Source organism: Myotis lucifugus, unplaced genomic scaffold, assembly GCF_000147115.1.
Source record: "Myotis lucifugus unplaced genomic scaffold, Myoluc2.0 scaffold_97, whole genome shotgun sequence".
Taxonomy (NCBI): Eukaryota; Metazoa; Chordata; class Mammalia; order Chiroptera; family Vespertilionidae; genus Myotis; species Myotis lucifugus.
The window spans coordinates 2817058-2838145 of record NW_005871145.1 but is presented as its reverse complement, the minus strand read 5'-3'; the positions used below and the strand labels follow the sequence as shown (position 1 = coordinate 2838145).

General features: G+C 48.4%; 5 protein-coding genes across 6 annotated transcripts in view; 3 read left to right on the top strand and 2 right to left on the bottom strand.

Annotated features, from left to right (window-relative positions):
• Positions 1–3457: 3457 nt before the first annotated feature.
• On the top strand, positions 3458–5269 carry PTPMT1 (protein tyrosine phosphatase, mitochondrial 1; the record flags this gene model as incomplete). Its single annotated transcript, XM_023756600.1, has 2 exons — positions 3458–3694; positions 4937–5269. Coding segments are annotated over 2 exons (393 nt in total), but the record flags the coding sequence as incomplete, so codon positions are not given.
• A 354-nt stretch (positions 5270–5623) lies between these two features.
• On the bottom strand, positions 5624–10493 carry KBTBD4 (kelch repeat and BTB domain containing 4). 2 transcript variants are annotated; one of them, XM_014458546.2, is made up of 4 exons: positions 10292–10493; positions 8867–9531; positions 7664–7770; positions 5624–7221 (listed from the first exon to the last, which is right to left on the bottom strand). In XM_014458546.2, exons 2-4 carry the CDS (start codon positions 9453–9455, stop codon positions 6361–6363), a joined length of 1557 nt encoding a protein of 518 aa, XP_014314032.1. In that variant the 5' UTR covers positions 9456–9531; positions 10292–10493; the 3' UTR covers positions 5624–6360. The 2 variants fall into 2 exon arrangements, with proteins under 2 accessions (XP_014314032.1, XP_014314031.1); XM_014458545.2 differs by having other exon boundaries at positions 8867–9484.
• NDUFS3 (NADH:ubiquinone oxidoreductase core subunit S3) lies at positions 10480–16616 on the top strand. Its single transcript, XM_006091940.3, has 7 exons — positions 10480–10622; positions 10732–10797; positions 11896–11993; positions 12432–12581; positions 13709–13834; positions 13970–14089; positions 16366–16616. Exons 1-7 carry the CDS (start codon positions 10562–10564, stop codon positions 16531–16533), a joined length of 789 nt encoding a protein of 262 aa, XP_006092002.1. The 5' UTR covers positions 10480–10561; the 3' UTR covers positions 16534–16616.
• A 1474-nt stretch (positions 16617–18090) lies between these two features.
• FAM180B (family with sequence similarity 180 member B) lies at positions 18091–20686 on the top strand. Its single transcript, XM_006091939.3, has 3 exons — positions 18091–18532; positions 19336–19406; positions 19625–20686. The coding sequence occupies exons 1-3, from the start codon at positions 18376–18378 to the stop codon at positions 20018–20020; spliced, it is 624 nt and encodes a 207-aa protein (XP_006092001.1). The 5' UTR covers positions 18091–18375; the 3' UTR covers positions 20021–20686.
• C1QTNF4 (C1q and TNF related 4) overlaps positions 20147–21088 on the bottom strand; it is a 5204-nt gene continuing 4262 nt past the window's right edge. The window contains 1 exon segment of the mRNA XM_014458549.2: positions 20147–20176. Coding sequence (XP_014314035.2) covers positions 20147–20176 — 30 coding nt within the window.

Below are 21088 nucleotides of genomic sequence, written 5' to 3'. Positions count from 1 at the left end.
TCCCGGCCTGTTGGCCCCTTCAGAGGAGGGCCCGGTACTCTAAGCTTAAATGGCTGCGACCGGAGGTAGAAACTCATTGTGAAACAAAAACTGTTGGTGAAAGGCGTTTGAAGTAGAGTTGACAGAGTCCGGTTACCCCTTTGTGCACAAATGTATTTTTAATTTCGGTAATTAAGAATCAGTAAGCAGCCCTGACCGGTTTGGCTCAGTGGTTTGGCTCAGTGGATAGAGCGGCGGCCTGCGGACTGAAGGGTCCCGGCTTCGATTCCGGTCAAGGGCATGTACCTTGGTTGGGGGCACATCCCCAGTAGGGGGTGTGCAGGAGGCAGCTGATCGATGTTTCTCTCTCATCGATGTTTCTAACTCTATCCCTCTCCCTTCCTCTCTGTAAAAAATCAATAAAATATATATTTTTTAAAAAATCAGTAACCAAATTTGAAAGGCAACTTTTCTTTGGCTTGCTGATCTCATTCATTCGACACTTACTGATCTCATTCATTACACACTTACTGAGCACTGAGTATGGGGGAGGCGCTGCCCTAGGCATTCAAGACGAAGGCCCCATAAACTTGGAGAAGAAAAGCCACCCCCACTCCCAGAGTAAATTTATCATAAAACCCATTGAAAAACTGCATCGGGTTAATTTGGCTCTGACTTGAGGGTATTTTTATTGAGATGTTAGAGATGTGGTGGAGTTACAAAGTACTGTCATAAGGAAGTTTGGGCCTAAAACATAATCTTCTTTAAGTGTGGATGCCTGTCTGTGGGACTCTCCACGAGGTGATCAGGCATTGTCCTCTGTTGTGTTTGACCTCTACTAGCACGATACAGCTATCTTCCTTGTTTACTAGCATGGCCTGATGAAGATGCCGTAATTTCAACCCGTAGGTTTCTTGAAACCTGAAAGACATTTGTGACTCACATTTAAAATATATTGATTAGTGATGGCATGGATTTTTAAGGAATGGGTAACGGTTCCTTCCATTTCCCAAAGTACTTTGCCATAAAGCTTCAGAAGCTATTAGCCAGAATGGTAAATGTTCCTAGGTGTGGTCAGCCCTGTGGAGCAAGAGGAATCATAGAAAGGGCGTGGTTGCTGGCTGTGAGGTATTGACATTCGTACTAAGTAGCTATATTATCCCACTAGCCTAGAAAAAAGAAATCTCGCCCTAACCGGTTTGGCTCAGTGGATAGAGCATTGGCCTGCGGACTGAAGGGTCCCAGGTTCGATTCCGGTCAAGGGCATGTACCTTGGTTGCGGGCACATCCCCAGGAGGGGGTGTGCAAAAGGCAGCTGATCAATGTTTCTCTCTCATCGATGTTTCTAACTCTCTATTCCTCTCCCTTCCTCTCTGTAAAAAATCAATGAAATATATTTTGAAAAAAAAAAAGAAAAAAGAAATCTCCAAAGCAGTGGGCCTCACATTGTAATATGATCTACCAGGCTCCTTAAAATATCATATTCCTAGGTACAAGCCCCAGAGAGTCTAACTCAGGAACTTCAGCTTGGGTTCCAGGATCTGAATATTTACCAACCACTGCAGGAGTTTCTGGTGTAATCCTATATCATAAAACCCTAATATGCAAATGAACTGAACGGCAGAACAACTGGTCGCTATGAGGCACACTGACCATCAGGGAGCAGCTCCTACAGGGGGAGCACCGCTCAGCCAGAAGCCAGGCTCTCCTGCCTAGGCAGTCCAATATCCCCCAAGGGGTCCTGGATTGCAGATTGCGAGAGGGCGCAGGACTGGTTGAGGAGACCCCCTCCCCCCTCCCCCCCCCCACCCCCAGTGCACGAATGTCATGCACCGGGCCTCTAGTTGTAGCATAAGCTACGCACTGCAAAGACATTTGCTAATTTCATGAGCTTTATTGACCTTCATTCAGAGTTCTAAAGTCTCTGGTTCTAGCTAAGAGATTAACAAGAGTATCTGAAGGCCCGAAGGCTTAAAGAAAAAAAAAAAGTTGCTCAGTTTGCCAGAGGCCTTTTTTCTATTTCTGAGTCTTTTCTTCTTTGCTAAGTGTAAACATTTCAGTAGCAAAGGTATGTGCATTGTTTTAATTTAAAAATAACTTTATTTTGTTTTTTAGTATATAGTTTTATTGATTTCAGAGAGGAAGGGAGAGGGAGAGAGATAGAAACATCAAAGATGAGAGAGAATCATTGATTGGGTGCCTCCTGCATGCCTTCCACTGAGGATCAAGCCTCCAGCCTGGGCACCTGCCCTGACTTGGAATCAAATCATGACCTCCTGGTTCAGGAGTCGATGTTCAACCACTGAGCCACACTGGCTGGGAACTAACTCTGCTTTCTACCACATACCCTCTAAAGAAAAAAGTGGTAATAGAAAGTGGTAATAGAAAGCTCTCAAAATACAGTAGCTAAACCCGGCAGCTAGGTCATTGCATAGGGACCAAGATTATGCAAAGAGACAGTTTCACAACTTTTGTAGATGAATTTTATATAGTAACTATAGGCCCGTTGCACAAAGAGATTCGTGCAATAGGCCTTCCCTTCTCCTGGCTCCGGCACCGGTTTTTTTCCGGCACCCGGGACCCAGGCCTTCGCTCCAGCCGGGGCCACCTTTAAGAGCCACCTTCAGTCTTCGCTCCTACATATGCAAATTAACTGCCATCTTTGTTGGGTTAATTTGCATACTCTCCTGATTGGCTGGTGAGCGTAGCAGAGGGACGATCAATTTACATGTTTGTCTATTATTAGGTAAGGTGTTTTGCAGTTAAAAATTCAAATACCCAAAGGGCACTTTAAGAACACTTTAAATCTTGGACATAATTCTAACTCAGCAGCATAGTTATTGTTTGGTAAAGACCAACCATGTAGGTCAGTCATTGCAAAAATACTTCTGGCCCTGGCTGGTGTGGTTCAGTTGGTTGAGTGCCATCCTATGCACCTAAAGGTCCCCAGTTTGATTCCTGGTCAGAACATATACCCAAACTTGAGGCTCCATCCCTGGTAGGGGTGTAGTCATGTGTTCGGGAGACCGTTGATTGATGTTTCTCTCACATTGATGTTTCTCTCTTGCCCTCGCTAAAAATATCAATAAGAACATATTAAAAAAAATTTTTTTTCTGGATAAAAGCAATACACAAAATATTTCTGTAAGAGTTTCTTGTTAGCCCTAACTGGTTTGGCTCAGTGGATAGAGCATCGGCCTGCGGACTCAAGGGTCCCGGGTTCGATTCTGGTCAAGGGCATGTACCTTGGTTGCGGGCACATCCCCAGTGGGGGGTGTGCAGGAGGCAGCTGATCGATGTTTCTCTCTCATCAATGTTTCTAACTCTCTATCCCTCTCCCTTCCTCTCTGTAAAAAATCAATAAAATATATTTTTTTAAAAAAAGAGAAAACAGTAAACAGTATATTCACAGTGTAGTAAACCCTGAAGCTTCCTTGTTGCTTTGCTACCTCTTGGGAGCCCATCTTCATAAGACTAACATCTGGCTTTTTTCATCCTTTTATGCTGGTGGACCTGGTCCCAGGAGTGGAGGAAAGTAGGAGTTGAGCAGCTGCGACTCAGCACAATAGACATGATTGGAATCCCAACCTTGACTAACCTCCAGAAAGGAGTTCAGTTTGCTCTCAAGTACCAGTCCCTGGGCCAGAGTGTCTACGTGCATTGTAAGGCTGGGCGTTCCCGAAGTGCCACTATGGTGGCAGCGTATCTGATTCAGGTAGGAGAGGTCTTTCTGGGTGGGTCCCCTTTACAGCAGATTTCCAGAACTTCAGTAGCATAGTCTACAGGGGGGTCTTGCTGGAAGGAGCCGTGTCCCCCGTTTCAGACTGTTGGGAGGTGGAAAGTACCTGAGCTTGTCAATAGGCTGACCTGTGGCTGTGCCAGCTGCCAGCTATGTGACCTTACGCAAAAGTGGCTTCTCTCTCCGATGCTGTTTCCTTAAACTAAATGTGTTATGGAGTTTGAATGAGAAAGTATGTCAAACACTGACTTACAGCAGACACTCAATAAATGGAATTGCAAAGGATATTAACACCAGCTGAGGGCTAGAAACACTTGTTAAAAATAGCATGTCTAGTACTGTAAATAGTGCTGATCACTTACGGCTCTATAGTACTCAGATTTCTTCAAGTGTTTCAGAGTAGAGTTTTGGACATTAGTTTCTAGAAACAGGATCCAATGGAATTCCTCCTATCAATTTGTTATGATTAGCAGGTGGGACACTTACTAGTAAAAATATTTAGAAGCAAATACTCTTCCATTGTATGCCCCCTGCTTAGCTTATTTTTGTTAGCTGTCTGGCCCCTGCAGAGCATTTACTAAGTCATGTGGATAGTTTAAGGAAAAAGGAAATGTAAAGATAACCACCTGGCCTTGTTTGTGTTACTGTGGATTGGTGAGTACATGATTTAACAATACTAAAGCTTTGGTCATTAGGACTGTTTGCTGAAAACAGGGTCTCAGGAGGATATTTTGGGCCAAGTGAAAATTGAACCGGCAGGCTAGAATCTATATTTTCTTGGTTCTGTTGCATTCTAAACCAGTAAGTTTAGGACACAAAGATAACCCTACCTGTAAAATTCAAAGTGCTGTTTTTCTAGTTATGGTGACAAGTTACATAAAAACATCTGCTCTTTCCAGGAAACTTGTACCCACTGGTCCAGCTCAGGGAGGACACCTAGTAGGCCTTGGCAGGCTTGGATTTAGGATCTGAGTGCCACACGTTCAACCTTCTTTTACAAGAGTTTGGCAGAGCAAGAATTAAGTGGACTGACTTGTCCCCCTGGCCTGTAATTTGAGGCTGGTTAACTGAGAGTGCTAAACTGCTCTCCCTTATAATACATGGAACATGGTTTTTAACCCCTCTCCTCCCCAAAATGGAGTTTTTATAAAAATGAAATTCTGGGAGCCCATTAGCACCTTACACCGGCTTCTTTCATTTCCCAACCCTGTACTTCAGGTGTACAACTGGAGCCCAGAGGAGGCTATACGAGCCATCACCAAGATCCGGTCACACATCTTTATCAGACCTGGCCAGTTTGAAATCCTCAAGGAGTTCCACAAGATTACTGCAGAGGCAGCAAAGAGGGAGCTGTATCACCCGTCACAGACATGAAGCATGTGGACTAGAAAGAACTCAAGACAACCCTGCTGGCAATAGAATGCAATCGCTTAAAGGACCAATGGGGCTTAAGCCCAGGCAACATAACCGAAGTGTGCTAAGTAATGGGTCATTTTTCTCCATTTGTCATGGTTTCGGTTTCCTGAAATAACACTGTTGTATGGCTAGAAAGATTTAGCCTGGCTTTTATTTGCAGGGTATGGGGATGTGGGATAGGGATGAGGATGTCTTATTTTTTGAATAAGGTCAAAGAAATCTATCATGCACCTACTGTTGCACCTGGTGATATTTAGCACCATAACTCAAAGACATTTAACACTAGGAAAGAGAAGAAATATCAGCTCTGGCTCTTTGCCACTGTCAGAATCTCAATTCACTGGCCCCTCACTTTTGGAGCAGCAATCCTGTGTATAAAAAAGGAAATATGGTATTCAATTGGGATTGTGGCTGACTTAGAAATGTGTGTGCATGTAATTAGTTTCCGTCAGGAAATCACTCCTTCAGAATTCAAAACAGACACACGTATCCCTCTAGAAACTTTATTTGTATGAACAGTTTCTAGCTCTAGACTGGACTTAGAGCTTTTAAAAGAGTAGAGACCTTATATATTTGAGTTTGAAAAATGTTTCTGCTATTAATAAAAATAATCCTTTCTACTGTTTTCTGGCTTATCCCTTAGAGTAAGCCAAAAATCAAACCGAAATATACATTTCCTGACAGATAGATGAGAAAGCAATAGACACAATGTCCAGAATTTTAGAGTTGACTCTTGCTGGTGAAGGACACCTTCAGTTTTGTCCATTCTCCCACCAAAGCCTGAAGGAAAAACTCTTAAAACACCTAATTCTTTGTGAAAAAATTACCAAATAACTTTGCAGACCATAGAAGAAAGATTGGGCATTTTTCCTTTTGTCCTGGGGTCAGGGTTGCTTATATTTAACACTGATCAGGTAAGGAGGGGAGGCTGTACCTAAGATCCAAGGAGTGCTTGCTCTGAGCAATCGGCGGTGGGCACAGGATCACCAGGGATGGCAGAGAACAGGCTGACCTGCACTCATTCAGGCAGCCAGCTGAGCAGTGGCAGTCTAGAAAGCCCCACAATGGCTACCCCTATGGATTCAGGGAAGGGCTGAGGGCTGCCTTTTGAACATGTGCCACAAAATAACATAGTCCTCTGAGTTGGGATTTTGGAGACTTCCAGTTTGTATGGGTAGGTACTGGAAAAGGGGAGGACAGAAGTCAGCCGCTCTTCCCCCACTGCCTTATGCCAACACAAACTGCAAATTAGTAAGCAGCACCTTAATGCCTCTGGTGACTGTTATAGTTGAAGTGGCAGGGTCAAGCTTGTAGGTGTTGGCATCCCCCTTTTTATATCGATCCCGAAAAACATAAATGCTCCCATTACAGCTGGCGATCTTCCAGAGGGGTGGGGTGGAGCTCCAGGCCTCAGGAAGGCAAAGCCGGGTAAAGCTGTCTAGCAGGGGATTGTAGCAGACCAGGGAGTCCCCTTCAGCCACGATGAACACCAGATCCTTATGCACAGCGGCATGCATGCGGCCGGCAAAGGGCAGCACATAGGGCTTCATGTAGCACTTGTCTGTCTCTGTGTCAAAGCACTGGATGAGTCGGGAAGGTTTGGTAAAGAAGTCCAGGTCATTCTCCTCCCCCCCGAGTAAGTAGATGATCCCGTTGAGATTGGCTCCAGCGGCCCCTGACACAGCCACCTCTAGCTGTGTTGTCTCTATCCAGATGTTATAATCTACCTGGTAATAGATAACTGCATTGGAGAGGGTATCCTGCAGTGTCTTGCCACCCAGTGAATATATAGCATCTCTCCCGGGCACAGACACCATGGTGTGCTGGAGCCGGTCCCGGGGTAAGGGCGCACACCACTCCCAGTCCACAGTGGCATTGTTACATTTCCACATGCGCCGTGGGATGGACCCTCCTACCACATACAAGTCTCCACCATGCTTGCAGGCTGCAGTGATCTGGTGGCACAAACTGTTTTGGCCACGTACACTGATGGAGTCATCTTCAGCACAATGCAAGGACACAGCCAATGAGTGGGTACGAGATGACTCTTTCCCGATGAGATAAATGTGCACATTCTCCCCAATTTCCTATTGGAAAAATTAAAATTATAAGTGATATCTACCGATTCTAGGCCAAGGCTCAGCTTAGACTCAATGCTTTAAGATCTTAGGCCACACACTTGCATTTTGCTCTAGCCTACTCCCCTCCGGTTTCTGTGTGTCACCCTGACTCTCCTCCAATCACTTTTCAGGCATTTTATGCCGGGGCGGAGAATCTGTTGCACTCATCCTCTCAGCTTCTTAAAACTATCACGAGCTGGTGATTCAGACAAAGGGTGCTTAGGATTGTTAATGCAGTGATGAAAGTAGTTCCATCAAGGAGCTTTGGAGCTCATCCTTCTCCCCCAGCTCCTATCAACTTCAAGCCAGAGACAATCACCATCAAAATGGCCAGCCCAATTGACGGGTGTAATAGACGGGTGTAATACATGGCTAGTGTAGTGTCCCAATCCAAAGAAATCTGCCTTACCTTCAAGCTACTCTTGAGTGACTCTGCAAAAGACTCTCTTTCCTCTTTATTAAAATTGATCCAGGCTTCTATTGCCTCTGTTGGGTTCTGGGAACATGGAACTCCATCTGTTGAGACCCAAAGGAAAGGCATGGTCAATGGCACTCTGACAATCCAAAAGGGAGATCTAGAGCCAGGGACTTTAAATATATGAATCACTTTGTTAGACTACCACTATGTATGTATGCGTACATGTATGAGAAAATCTCAAATTGCCTTTTAATCAAAATGGGTGGTTTGATATACTCCCATTTGCCACAGAAGCAATCTACTGGGCTGCAGAGCTCACACCTAAAGTATGTGGTATGTGTATATCTCACTTGCAGTATCAGGATTGTAACCTAAACTTGGCCAATCACTTAAAATATTTTTTAGGGCCCAACCGGCATGGCTCAGTGGTTGCACGTCAACCTATGAACCAGGATGTCATGGTTTGATTTCCAGTCAGAGCACATGCCCGGGTTGTGGGCTTGATCCTGGGGAGGGGCGGGGGGGGGGGTGCAGGAGGCAGCCAATCAATGATTCTCATCGATGTTTCTATCTCTCCCTCTCCCTTCCTCTCTAAAATCAATAAAGATATATTTTTTAAAAAGTTTTTTTTAGGTATCTTGACTTATCCATCATTCATCATAAATTTACTTAGGTAACAGGTACATGCAGAGTGCAGGATAGATAAGAACACCTATGGCCCTAGCTGGTTTGGATCAGTGGATAAAGCGTTGGCCTGCGGACTGGAGGGTCCCAGGTTCGATTCCAGTCAAGAGCACATGCCTGGGTTGTAGGGGGCGTGCAGGAGGCAGCCAATCAATGATTCTTATCATTGATGTTTCTATATCTCTCCCTCTCCCTTCCTCTCTGAAATCAATAAAAATATATTTAAAATAAGCAAAAAACAGAAATAGAAAAAAGAACACCTATGCACGGGAGATTAGAGTATACATACAAATACTTCCTCACTACCTTCTGCTCCCTTTCTTTTCCTGGAGTCTTCCTCAAAAGGGGACTCTGTCTCTGACAGCAGCTACACTAAATCTCAACTCAATTTCTTTCAGAAGATATCTAAATTCCCACCAATACCGTAAACTAACACCAGGAAGCCTGAGGGTTTCTTTCTCTTGAACTAGAACATGCACTGGGTATGATATGCCCCCTCCCTCAACTTACCAGAGATGATATCGGTGAGTAGATGGTGGGGCAAGTGGAGAAATTCCTCTGTGTCCTGCAGCTGGGCTAGGTGGGCCTTAGCACAGTGCTTGGCAGCAGTGTACAGCTCAGGATCACTGTGCCGATCTGCCAGCCACATCACCTGAAGGCAGTTCCCCACCTGCACTGTGCGGGCCAAAAACCGAGAACATTCCTCAAAGAGAGATGTCAGCTGATACATATCTGACACCTCATAAATTTCCTGCAGCTCATCAGCTCTAAGTTTCACAGTCCCATGGTAGATATAATCAACCAGAAGCTGGAAAACAGACTCACTGACATCCTGCAGCACAATCACCCGGTTGTGGGCCTCCTTCAGGTTGGACGTGAACATGGACCGGAAGAAGCAGCTTTGAGCTGAGAGGACCAGCCGGTGGAGCTGAAACTCCCGGCCTTCCACTGAAATGGTGACGTCAGCAAACAGCTCTTCCTCCAGACACAGTTTCATGATGCCCTGAGCCACACGGCCTGAGTGTGACCGATCTTTGAAAGTGTAGTTCACAAAGTAGTTTTCATCCATTAATGCTCCAGGCTCCTCTGGTGATTCCATGGTAGCCAACTTCTCTCTCTGCCCGTTGTCTGCAAAGTAACACCACCCTCAATAACAAGGAATCCACAGCCACAGTTTATGAATCAGATGGTGCAATTCAGAGGGAGAAGGAAAAAGTGATTGTTAACAAAGTGGGCCCAGATTGTCCTTAATCCTGGCCCCGCCAGTAACATCTCTGATGATCTCCTTCAACTACAGCTGGGTTCATTCTGCAATGGCACCACAAACCTACTAAAATCAATACAATTTCTCACTATGGGTGTTTCCTTTCCGTGATGTAACAAAAGGCCTGGAATTTTTGGTCAAGGCATGAAAACAAGTGGTTGGAGTAAGCCAATTATCTTAAAAACCTGGCAAAGAGCCTTCAAACCAAATAACTACTGGGTATAAAACTAGCGAGGTTCTGGAGAGTAGAACCAGGCAAAAAACACACCCCAAATCCTTGTGTCCGGGTAGACGCTCTCCCTCCCCCGGCGCTCGCATGAAGTCCAGACCTTCTACTCTGAGGCTTGGCAGGAACATCTGTCAGCCCCACATCTGCTCTTTTCTGAGTTTCTCCCTCGCATTTCTCAGTTCACCCTAATCACTCCCCAAGGCTCCGGAACTCGAGAGAGAGCCAGTCGTCCCAAGCCCAGGGCACAAGGAGGCCCATTGCCACGTGCAGTGTCGCCGCTCCACCTGGAGTCGGCCTGGGAACGGGAAACGGTCGCCGGGGAAACCGTCCTCCGCCCCGCCGCCCCCCCCGGCCCGCCAGCCCCGTCAAAAGCTTAGCTAAGGAAGCGGGGAAGGGGTGTGGAATGTGGAACCCAGAACCCCGCCCCTTCCCCTCCTCTCACCGTTCCGATTCTTTAGGGTCCTCGCCTTCTTTCCAGATTCTGCCACACCAAGCTAGGGCCACGTTCACCTCACGGTTTTCCCACCAGCTTGCCTTGTTTTCTCACCTGCTTCCCTTCCTATCATTCGGAAGCCCGGATCCCGGAACCTCTGCCTTTGGCCCGGCGTCCGCCCGGAAGAAAATGTAGGCACACTTCCGCTTCCGGTCCGTGCCCTTGTGGCTCCGTGTCCTGTAGGTCTTGCCTTTGCTGCTTGGTCTGCATCTGAGGATCATGGCGGCAGCCGCTAGGGCCTGGTGTCGGGGGCTGGTGGGGGCCGTGGCGCTGCCCAGGGGTGAGCAGGGGATGACCGGATGAGGCTCGGGGCAGGAGGGCGGGCGACCAGCGCAGGGAGCCCCCCAGGCCTCACCCTGCGCTCCTGTGCCTTTTATCTCCCCGTGCAGGGGTTGGACGACCCTCGGCGCTGTTGCTGCCGGTGAGGAGGGAAAGCGCTGCGGCCGACAAGCGCCGTGAGTATGTGCGGCCCGGCCCTTCTCGGGACTGCGGGCGGGGGCTCCTCATTCCCTTCGTCATGTTTGTCCTTGCTCTGGGATGCCCTTCCCTGCGGCCTGGCAAGTCTACTTGTCCTTGGAGAGCTGACTGCTACGATCCTCACTCTGCAGGCCGAATCGGGCCCTCCCTGTGCCCTTAGGTCCCTCTGTTATGTCCATGATTGCCTCCTCGTCCACTTCCGTGATTCTGTTTTTCTGATTAAACTGTCAGCTGTTTGAGAGCAGGAAACATAATATTTGGGCCTTAGAGCCCAATATAGAGCCTGTCGTCATAGTAGCTCACATTGAGTGCTTATTGTGTGCCAGGCACCTGGGAAGTGTTTTTATGAATGGTCTTAAAGTCCTCACAACAATCTCATGAGGTAGATAGTATTTTCATACTATGAATCAGGCAGGAAACAGTTCAGAGAAATAACTTGCTCAGGGTTACAACACTATTGAGTGACAGAGCAGGCCTGCTTGCTGCCAGAGGCAGAGAACAAATAGCCATTACCCTGCAGTTTATGCCGTTTGGGTGCTCAGTGATTAGGTTGCATGAATGACTGTATAGAGACACGTTATAGACAATATAAGCCAACTGGGAGTCAGGAGACATGGCATTTCCCCCCTTTTGGGTCTCAGTTGCTTCATCTATGCACAAAAATATAAGGTTCAACTGGAGAGTCTGTGAGAGCTCGTAAGCCCTGAAGTTCTTCCTTGAGAGCCTGCTATGAGCCAGGTGCTAAGGAGATGCACAGAAGCAAACGTTCTGGCTCCCACCCTTGTGGAGTCTGGTAAGAGAGCGGAGACATATGTTGCTTTAACAGAAATGCAGGCTTTATGAAGGGAAGAACCATGGAGTAGTTTTGAGAAGAGGCAAACATGCCAGCTTCAATATGAGAGTCTTTGCGGACTGTGTAGGTGGCATTTCCCCTAAGGTTTCATCACTTCCTATTCCCTCCATCCTCACCTTTCTCAAAGTTCTACAGGGAGCCTCTTATAAGCCCAGACTAGATTGGATGCAGGGCTGGTTGCTGTCTTTGCCATTTGTTTGTTAAATATGCCTTCTCCTTTCAGCCACTGTCAGACCACGGAATGATGTGGCCCACAAACAGCTCTCAGCTTTTGGAGAGTATGTGGCTGAAATCCTGCCCAAGTATATCCAACAAGTTCAGGTAATATTCAGTACTGTTGTTTGGCCGGGGTCAAGAAAGAACCATATTTTCAGGTCATGTGGGAGTGGGCAGCCTGGGATCAAAAACCACAGATTCTGCCCAGCCAGTGTGGCTCAGTAGTTGAGCATCAACCCATAACCAAGAGGTCACTGCTTCAATTCCTGGTCAGGGCATATGCCCGGGTTGCAGGATTGATCCCCAGTAGGGCTGTGCAGGAGGCAAACGATTGATGTTTCTCTCTCATCAATTGTTTCTCTTTAAAATCCTCTCCCTTCCCCTCTCCTCTAGAATCAAGAAAAACATATTTTTTAAAAAGCCCCACAGATTCCTCCATCCCAACTCAGGTTTCTTTCTCTGCCTTAAATCAGAGAATAGGCTAAAGTTAGTTGCTCCCTTGGTAGCTCTCTGTTGTCTCTACCTCCTGTTTCATGTCTGCAGGTGTCCTGCTTCAATGAGTTAGAACTCTGTATCCATCCTGATGGAGTCATTCCAGTGCTGACTTTCCTCAGGGATCACACCAATGCACAATTCAAATCCTTGGCTGACTTGACAGCAGTGGACATCCCAACCCGGCAGAACCGTTTTGAGGTCAGTCAGGGGGTTTGAGAAGGTTTTTGGGGGTAAAGGAAGGAAATGGAACAGAACACTTTTAGACTGAGTTGCCAGTAGGAACCATAGCCTTCTTAGTTTTAGTTGGGTCAAACAGCTTAACAAAACAGTTAAACTAGAGCCTCAGCATCAGGCAGTCCTCGAGTTTAAATCCTGGCTCTGCCATCTATACACTGTGTGAATATTTTGTTTAATCTTGTTTTGACTTTTCATTTTCTTTTGGGCAGAATAAGTATAAAATTGTCCCTAACTCAGGGTGGTTGTGGGGATTAAATGAGATAGTACAGGTAGATTGCTAGCACACAAGTTTTCAATATATTTAACTATTGACATTTACTGATAAGATACTATTTGCCAGATCCTGGGACAGAGAAATAACACCCAATAACTGCCTTCCAGGAGTCCCTCAAACTCTAGTCAGGAAGGATACATAAACAGCTTAGTGTAATAACATATGACACATGGTATATTAAAGATGTGCTATAATAATGAAGGAGGACCACTTAGTCCTGTCTGGAGGCTTCTTTGAAGGGAGAGAAAATGTTTGTGCTGAGTCTTAACGGATGACCAGAAGACTAGAAATTAGTTCAGTGAGGATTGGGATTGGGGGAGATGTGGTTTGGAGACATCCTAGACCAGTGATGGCGAGCCTATGACACGCGTGTCAGAGGTGACACACGAACTCATTTTTTTTGGTTGATTTTTCTTCGTTAAATGGCATTTAAATATATAAAATAAATATCAAAAATATAAGTCTTTGTTTTACTACGGTTGCAAATATAAAAAAATTTCTATATGTGACACAGCACTAGAGTTAAGTTAGGGTTTTTCAAAATGCTGACACACCGAGCTCAAAAGGTTCGCCATCACTGTCCTAGACAAAGGGAATAGCATGAACAAAGACACGTATGCCGACTGCTGAGCAGCTACATGTTAGTGTGGCTTAGGCCTTTGAAAGCAGTTGTAAGTACAGGAGGATCTTGAGGTTTTGAGCTTCAGGATAGAAGGCAGATTTATCTAATTCACCTTGTGTCATCATTGATATTCCCCCTCAGGGACTTCAGCTTGTGGCCATCTTGGTCCTCCATTTCCTCTGTTCTCCCTAGATTGTTTACAACCTGCTGTCTCTGCGCTTCAACTCCCGCATCCGTGTGAAGACCTATACAGATGAGCTGACACCCATTGAGTCCTCTGTCTCTGTGCATAAGGCAGCAAACTGGTATGAGAGGGAGGTGAGTTACTGGGCATGGTGGACCGTGCTTCTGAGCCAGAGTTGCAGAATTGGTTGGAACTACTGTGGGCAGCACAGCCCCTTACCCCCATGTTGGCCATGATGGACTGGTTGCCCGAGGGCCTCTTTTTTCTAGATCTGGGACATGTTTGGAGTCTTCTTTGCTAACCACCCTGACCTAAGAAGGATCCTGACAGACTATGGCTTTGAAGGACATCCTTTCCGGAAAGACTTTCCCCTGTCTGGCTACGTTGAGGTAGGAGCCTTGGAACTGATAGCAGCCTCAGGGAAGGACTGGCAGGGAACCTGGGGATCCTGGGCATGGCAGGAAATATGGTTTGTGGATTGTGGTGGTTTAAGAGCATTGGCTCTGGATTCAAATCCTAGCTCCACTTTTATAATTTGGGGTAAGTTACAAATTTCTCTATGACAGTTTTACTCATCTGTGAATTGGGAACAATAATAGTACTTAACCAATAAGATTTGCAGTGTTCTAAATGATGTATGTGTAATACCTGGTGTACTATAAATGGTCAGTTGATGCTAGCCATTATTGTAGTGATCATTTGAATGATCAGGGCAGCCTTGAGAACACAGAGTCTGTCCCCAAGATCTGAAAGTGGAATGTCATTTTACCCTACCCTGGATCTCTGAGAAGGAAGCTGACAGGGAAGACACTGAATATTCAGCCTTTGAGAATGGCCAGAGGCAGGACCAGTAACATCCTATCTAATAAAGAGAGAATATGCTAATTGGCCATCACGCCATTACAAAGATGGTGGCACCCATAGCCAATAAGGAGGGAATATGCTAATTGACTGCCCCGCCCTCAAAGATGGCAGCACCCATAGCCACAAGATGGTGGCTCCCAGTCCCCTCAGCCCCGCAGGGGCAGCAGGCTCCCAGCAAGGCCGGGCCTACCTCCAGGTGAGCCCGGCCACTCTGCACACCTGCCTCCAGAGTCCCCCAGTCCCTCAGCCCCAGGGCCGCCCGAGGCTCAGGTAACCAGGGCCGGCTGAGGCTTGCGCTGCCAGCAGTGGCAGCAGCAGAGGTGTGATGGAGCGTTGCCTTCCCTTGATCGCCTCCCACCCCTGAGGGCTCCCAGACTGTGAGAGGGGGCAGGCCAGGCTGAGGGAACCCCCCTCCAGGGCATGAATTTTCATGCACCAGGCCTCTAGTGTGACCATAAGGGCCTTATAAAGAAGTTCAGTGCTTTGCTTTACCATCCATGTGCTGCAGGTTGTTTGTCAGCGGGAAGATGCTGTATTGTGTACATTAACACCAGTGATTTTGTAGCAAAGTGACTTAGAAATACCAAGATAGTGGCAATCCAGCCCTTCTCTTTAGTGCTCAAATGCTCCTGTATTTTGCATGGTTCCCTTTCCTTCTCAAGCTACTTCTGGTCAGGGTTACTTCCCTCTCTTCTCCCTTTCTTTCACCCCACTGTCCCCCTAATTTGGACTGCCTCTTAACCCTAGCACTTGTTTGTTCTTATCTTATCCAGCTGATCCTCCAATAACAAGAAAAGCCATGCCAAATTGATTGCCTCAATTAAAAAAGCAAATTAGCCCTGGCCAGCATTGCTCAGGGGTTAGAGTGTCGGCCCATGTATCAAAGGGTCCCAGGTTCGATTTCCAGTCAAGGGCACATACCTGGGTTGCAGATTCAATCCCTGACCCCAATCAGGGTGTGTATAGGAGGCAACTAATCAATGTGTGTCTCACAGCAATCTTGCTCTCCCTCAATCTCTTTCTCCCTCTCTCTCCCTCTCCCCTACTATTCTTCCCTTCCACTCTCTCTAAAAAAAAAAAAAAAAATCAATGGAAAAAATATCCAGTGAGGATTAACAACCAACAACAACAACAAATCTTTACACTGAAAACAACAACATATTGCCAAGAGAAATTAAAAAGACCAACATAAGTGCTGGCTGGATAGTTCAGTTGGTTAGAGCATCCTCCCAGTATACCAAGGTTGTAGGTTCAAAACCCAGTCAAGGCATATACAAGAAGCAACCAGTGAATGCACAAATGAGTGGAACAACAAATTGATATTTTCTTTCTCTAAAAAATTAAAAATAAATAAAAAGACCAACATAAATTGATGGATATACCATGTTCTTGGATTAAAAGACAAATTGATTGCCTCACATCTTGACACCGATAATGCCAAGGCCCCAAGGCCTGAACTTTAGTGCCTGCCAGTTAGGTGTACTCTTTTCAGCCACTGACTTGCTCTCTAATCCTGGGCAAATTCTTATCTTATAAAGTGTGTGGATGGGTGAGCAAATTCAGTTCAGCTGGAAAGAGCTCATAATGGGATGGTGGGCAGGTGAGCCTGACTGGGTGATGGCAGGGCATGAGACAGAGGGCATTTTGGACTATGGTTAGTAAGTAACAGGTGTGGATGGAGACTTGAAACAGGCTGGGACAGGAATCAAGAATAGAGAAGTAAAGGGGCCGGCATGGGGAAGTGGGCTGCTTGCTGTAACAAGGTCTTGTCCGCGCACAAACTTGCCTTTTTCTTTTGCAGTTACGCTATGATGATGAAGTGAAGCGTGTGGTGGCTGAGCCGGTGGAATTGGCCCAAGAGTTCCGCAAGTTTGACCTGAATAGCCCATGGGAGGCTTTCCCTGCCTATCGCCAGCCCCCTGAGAGTCTCAAGCTTGAAGCCGGGGACAAGAAACCAGAAGCCAAGTAGCTCCAGGGAAGGCATCTGGATCCTAGAAAGCGCCTTATCTATAATTGAGTCTGTGTAAATAAAATCCTACTTAGACTTACCAATTCCTGTGTGCTTATCAACATGAAGTTTTTACTCAGGAGAGGGGAGATGGCAGGCAGGGGTTTTCCCTGCTGACTACCAAACTGGGAGTCTGTTTTAATGGGACTGAATAGTGCAGTTACAGATGTGGTGACCTGCAGGCCTGGATGTATTTCTGAGGGGTGTTCTGCAGCTGAAATTCAAAGTTCATATAGCACACAGGCCTCAGGGTGGGTGTGGCATGGCCTCTAGCAGGGTCTCAACAACTGCTGGAGAAAGTCCATGTCTGGCAGTAGCTTATGTGTCCAGGGGCCTGGGTGGAACCAGGAAACCACTATCCACCCTCATTCCATCCAAATATCCACAGGGTTCCATGAGCTGCAGCTCCTTTTTGAGTCTTGAACCCTGTAACCTGACAGCCCATCACACTTGATCTAAGGGAATCTTCCTAGACCAGTGATGGCGAACCTTTTGAGCTCGGCGTGTCAGCATTTTGAAAAACCCTAACTTAACTCTGGTGCCATGTCACATACATAAATTTTTTGATATTTGCAACCATAGTAAAACAAAGACATATATATATATATATATATATATATATATATTTTAATATATTTTTATTTTTTACAGAGAGGAAGGGAGAGAGATAGTCAGAAACATCGATGAGAGAAACATCGACAAGCTGCCTCCTGCACACCTCCCACTGGGGATGTGCCCGAAACCAAGGTACATGCCCTTGACCAGAATCGAACCCGGGACCCTTCAGTCCGCAGGCGGACGCTCTATCCACTGAGCCAAACCGGTCTTGGCAAGACTTATATTTTTGATATTTATTTCATATATTTAAATGCCATTTAACAAAGAAAAATCAACCAAAAAAATGAGTTCGTGTGTCACTGCTGACATGCGTGTCATAGGTTCGCCATCACTGCCCTAGACTCTGGCCTGAGCCAAGAATGTTGTAAACAAGCAGAGGAGGACCCAGGGCTGAGGCGAATGACATTCGGGAGCTGCAGAGCTTCCAGGGGATAGGACTCCCCACCCGAGCTGGTCTGGACTCTGTGTTCAGCCGGTCTGGCTGAGTGCCTGAGGTGGAAGTGCTTGGCTTTGCCTGCCCATGGCACTGTCCAGTCAGTCGGGGATGCATTTGTAGGACTGAGCTTTGCAGCTGATGCTCTTGGCTGCTGAGGTGCTCCCTGGAGGCTGGGCTGGGGACTGGGCGTCCGGAGTTGGGCTCAGCTGCAGGATGTTTTGGATATGAGGACAGATAAATAGTAAGGTAGTATTACGGCCTGGGCTCTTCCCTACCTTTTTTTTTTTTTTTTTTTAAATATATTTCATTGATTTTTTACAGAGAGGAAGAGAGAGAGATAGAGAGCTAGAAACATCGATGAGAGAGAAACATCGATCAGCCGCCCCCTGCACATCTCCCACTGGGGATGTGCCCGCAACCCAGGCACACGCCCGCAACCGGAATCGAACCTGGGACCCCCCAGTCCGCAGGCCGACGCTCTATCCACTGAGCCAAACCGGTTTCGGCTTCCCTACCTTTTAGGAGGGCCAAGCTCAAGCTGTTTGCTACCCAACACCTTTTTTCTATTAACTAAGAATCCGGCCCATCTGGGTAGCAACAGCCTCCTACTGCCAACAACCAAAGATTTCACATTTCTACGGGATGGAAAGAGCCCTGGGAAGCCAGAGCCAGCTCCTCCCTGTTTTGCTTTGAAGACTGACACGCAAAGCAGGGAACACTTGAGCAGCCTGCAGTGGAAAGCTGGAGCCATGGTGTGTGGCAGACGGATGCAGGAGCAGAGAGCAGCCAGGGAGAGCAGAACTCGGAGGACGCGGTGGGGCATGGCGGGGAAAATTAAGTTCCTGGCTTGGCTAATGGTAGCCATCTGCCTCCTCCCTGGGTTGGCTACAACCCAGCACCACGAAGGTACCAGGGCTTCAGGGTGGGGTGGATGGGAACCAAGGAAGGGTGCTGGCTAATAGCAGTTATAGTTGGTTCTATCTGAGCCTAGCAGGGCCTCGGGATTGTGGGCTGACGTGTGCTGCAGAGGTTAATGGCGTGGGCCCCTCCCCTAGAACAGGAAAGGTCCAGGTGAAGTGAAGGGAGATAAACGTAGGTGCTGACCCTGGACAGAGTTGTGCCTGGGCTTATTCTGGTTGATGCCTGAAGCAGTTTCCCTTGATCTGCCCTGGGCTTGCAACAATCATTTCAAGGGACGGGTGCGCCCTGGGGTGGGATGAAGGAAGCTGTAACAGACATTCTGCCTTGCCTGGTCTCCCTGCCTTGCATACCATCACTACTGAGGAGTAAGGAAGGAGTGGGTTCTTTCCAAAAGGGGTCCTCCATCTTTGAGGAAGGTCACTGTTTTAGGTTACACTGTAAACCAGATGATAGGGAGGGAGGGGGAGTGGGAAGTAAAGTGTCTCGTGACCCGTTGCCCTGGAGCTCTTGGCCAAGGGAACTGCGAAGTTCAAGGAGTTCTGGACATTTGCTGAGGTGCTATCCGGGTTTGGGACGATGATCTTGGAATAAGACCTATGCCTGGGGTGGTAAATGTCAATGTGTGTATGTGTGTAGGGAGTGTGCGGGTGGCGGGGAATGGAATGGCAATCCTACTCTTGCAGCTAAAACCTCTAGACACTCTTACAGGCAGCTAAGGGGCACTTCTGGGAAGCTGGGTTGTTTAGGATGGAGCTTGGCAGGGGCCTGACTTCTCTCTGCTGCCCCAGGGCAGCCCATGGACAGCACCAGCGTGGCAGGTGGCCTGCAGGAGCCAGAGGCCCCGGAAGTGATGTTTGAGGTCTTTCCTCCAGCTTGGGACATGGGGGTGGGGGTGAGGGGGCAGTGTCCAGAGGTCCCTAAACTCAGAGTTGGGAAGGGGGATGTCTCAAGCTGGGCTTGCTGGGGGAGGGGGCCACCCAGCATGGGACCTACTGCCTGCTTATGCCCCCCTGGCCCACTCTAGCTCCCTACCCTGCCCCGGAGCCCAGCCCACTCCTTACACAGCTCCCCTTGCAGCTGCTCTGGGCCAGGCTGGAGCTGGATGTCACCGGGCAGCTGCACATCCAGGACGAGGAACTGGCGTCCACACGTCCAGGCCGCCGACTCGGGCTCCTCCTGCAGCACCACGTGCCCAGTGACTTGGAGGGCGCTGAGCAGCGGCTGCAGCAGTTCCAGGACCTGCGGAAGGGGCCTCCTCTTAGCCCCTGGGATTTTGAACATCTGCTCCTCACCGGCCTATCCTGTGTCTACCGGCTCCACAAGGCTTTGGAGGCTGAGGAGAGGGGTCACTGGGCCCAGGTCTTTGCCCTCCTGGCACAGGAAACACTCTGGGACCTGTGCAAAGGCTTCTGCCCCGAGGGCCAGCCTCCTTCTTTGGGGCCCTGGGCCTCAATCCTTGACCCCTTCCCCTGACCCTCCCCTTTCACCCTAATTCCCACCCCCAAGCCAGACTCATCCTGGGCAGGGGCTTCCATATGGCACCTGGTTCTTCCCATCGTGTTCCGGTTCTTGGGCTTAGGGCTGCACCCTGGACCATGCTTACCTCTCCCCCGTCTTCTTCCCTGGGCCCTGACAGGCAAAGAGGCCAGACTCTGGGTGCCGGGCAGCAGGTGCAAAACTAAAGGCAGGACTTGCAGACAGTGTGTGTGGTTTGTGGTGTGTGGTTGGTGTGTGTGTGTGAGTGGGGTGTGGGGTGTGTGTGTATGTGGTCTGTGTGGGGTGTGTGTGTTGGGGTCAGGACTGAGACGTGTGTTTTAAAAGATGCTGGAAGGGAAGCCGCCCCTAAGTCGGGGGTCCGGCCCCGGCCCTCCCCTGGCGTCCCTGAGGCCCTGGGCATCCGGGGGGCCTTCTGAACGCTCCACACCCCATCTCCGTGCCCCTTGAAGCCCAGCCACTGCTCCGGGCCCTGAACCTCCACGTCCCCACTGGGTGGGGGCAGCCTGGCGTTCTTGGTTTGTCTGTTGGGAGTGAAGGGAAGCGGGTGGAGAAATGCACATACCAGGGCAGGAGGGATGTGTCGGGTCCATCTCAACAAGCCCACGGGGAGCGGTCGGAGGAGGGAGCGAGGCTGGGAGGGGGTGGACAGCGCAGGCCGAGCTGGCGGGGAGCCCCTGACCCCCTGTCGCCCCCCCCCCCCATAAAGTGTTCTGTTCTGGCCTCCTGGGTCCTGTCCTGAGCGGGTCGCCCTCCGAATGCGGGCCGCAGGAGGTGGCACCAGGTGCCAGCTGCAACCTTAACCCCCGGGCCGGAGGAGGACTTGCGGTCCGACTCCAAGCTCCCAGAGGAGCGTGGTACGGCCGTCCACCTCCCGCGGAACAAATACTGTAGCCCTCGTGTAGGAAAAAAAAAAGGCATGGCCAGATAGGACACGCACGGAAGCTCACCACGGGTCCGATATGTTGCATTCAAGATCTTCTGTCACGATTCCAGAGCTTGATGAAGGGTAGGGGTGTAATATAGACGTTAAAGCAAGATACCCCT

Coding starts and splice junctions, on each gene's coding strand:
- KBTBD4 (XM_014458546.2), bottom strand. CDS start 9,455: ATGGAATCACCAGAGGAGCCTGGAGCATTAATGGATGAAAACTACTTT. Junction 7,771..8,866: donor ACTCACCGATATCATCTCTG/GTAAGTTGAGGG, acceptor GGGTCTCAACAG/ATGGAGTTCCATGTTCCCAG. Junction 7,222..7,663: donor CACTCAAGAGTAGCTTGAAG/GTAAGGCAGATT, acceptor TTTTTCCAATAG/GAAATTGGGGAGAATGTGCA.
- FAM180B (XM_006091939.3), top strand. CDS start 18,376: ATGGTGTGTGGCAGACGGATGCAGGAGCAGAGAGCAGCCAGGGAGAGC. Junction 18,533..19,335: donor TACAACCCAGCACCACGAAG/GTACCAGGGCTT, acceptor CTGCTGCCCCAG/GGCAGCCCATGGACAGCACC. Junction 19,407..19,624: donor CCCCGGAAGTGATGTTTGAG/GTCTTTCCTCCA, acceptor CTCCCCTTGCAG/CTGCTCTGGGCCAGGCTGGA.
- NDUFS3 (XM_006091940.3), top strand. CDS start 10,562: ATGGCGGCAGCCGCTAGGGCCTGGTGTCGGGGGCTGGTGGGGGCCGTG. Junction 10,798..11,895: donor CGCTGCGGCCGACAAGCGCC/GTGAGTATGTGC, acceptor TTCTCCTTTCAG/CCACTGTCAGACCACGGAAT. Junction 11,994..12,431: donor AGTATATCCAACAAGTTCAG/GTAATATTCAGT, acceptor TCATGTCTGCAG/GTGTCCTGCTTCAATGAGTT.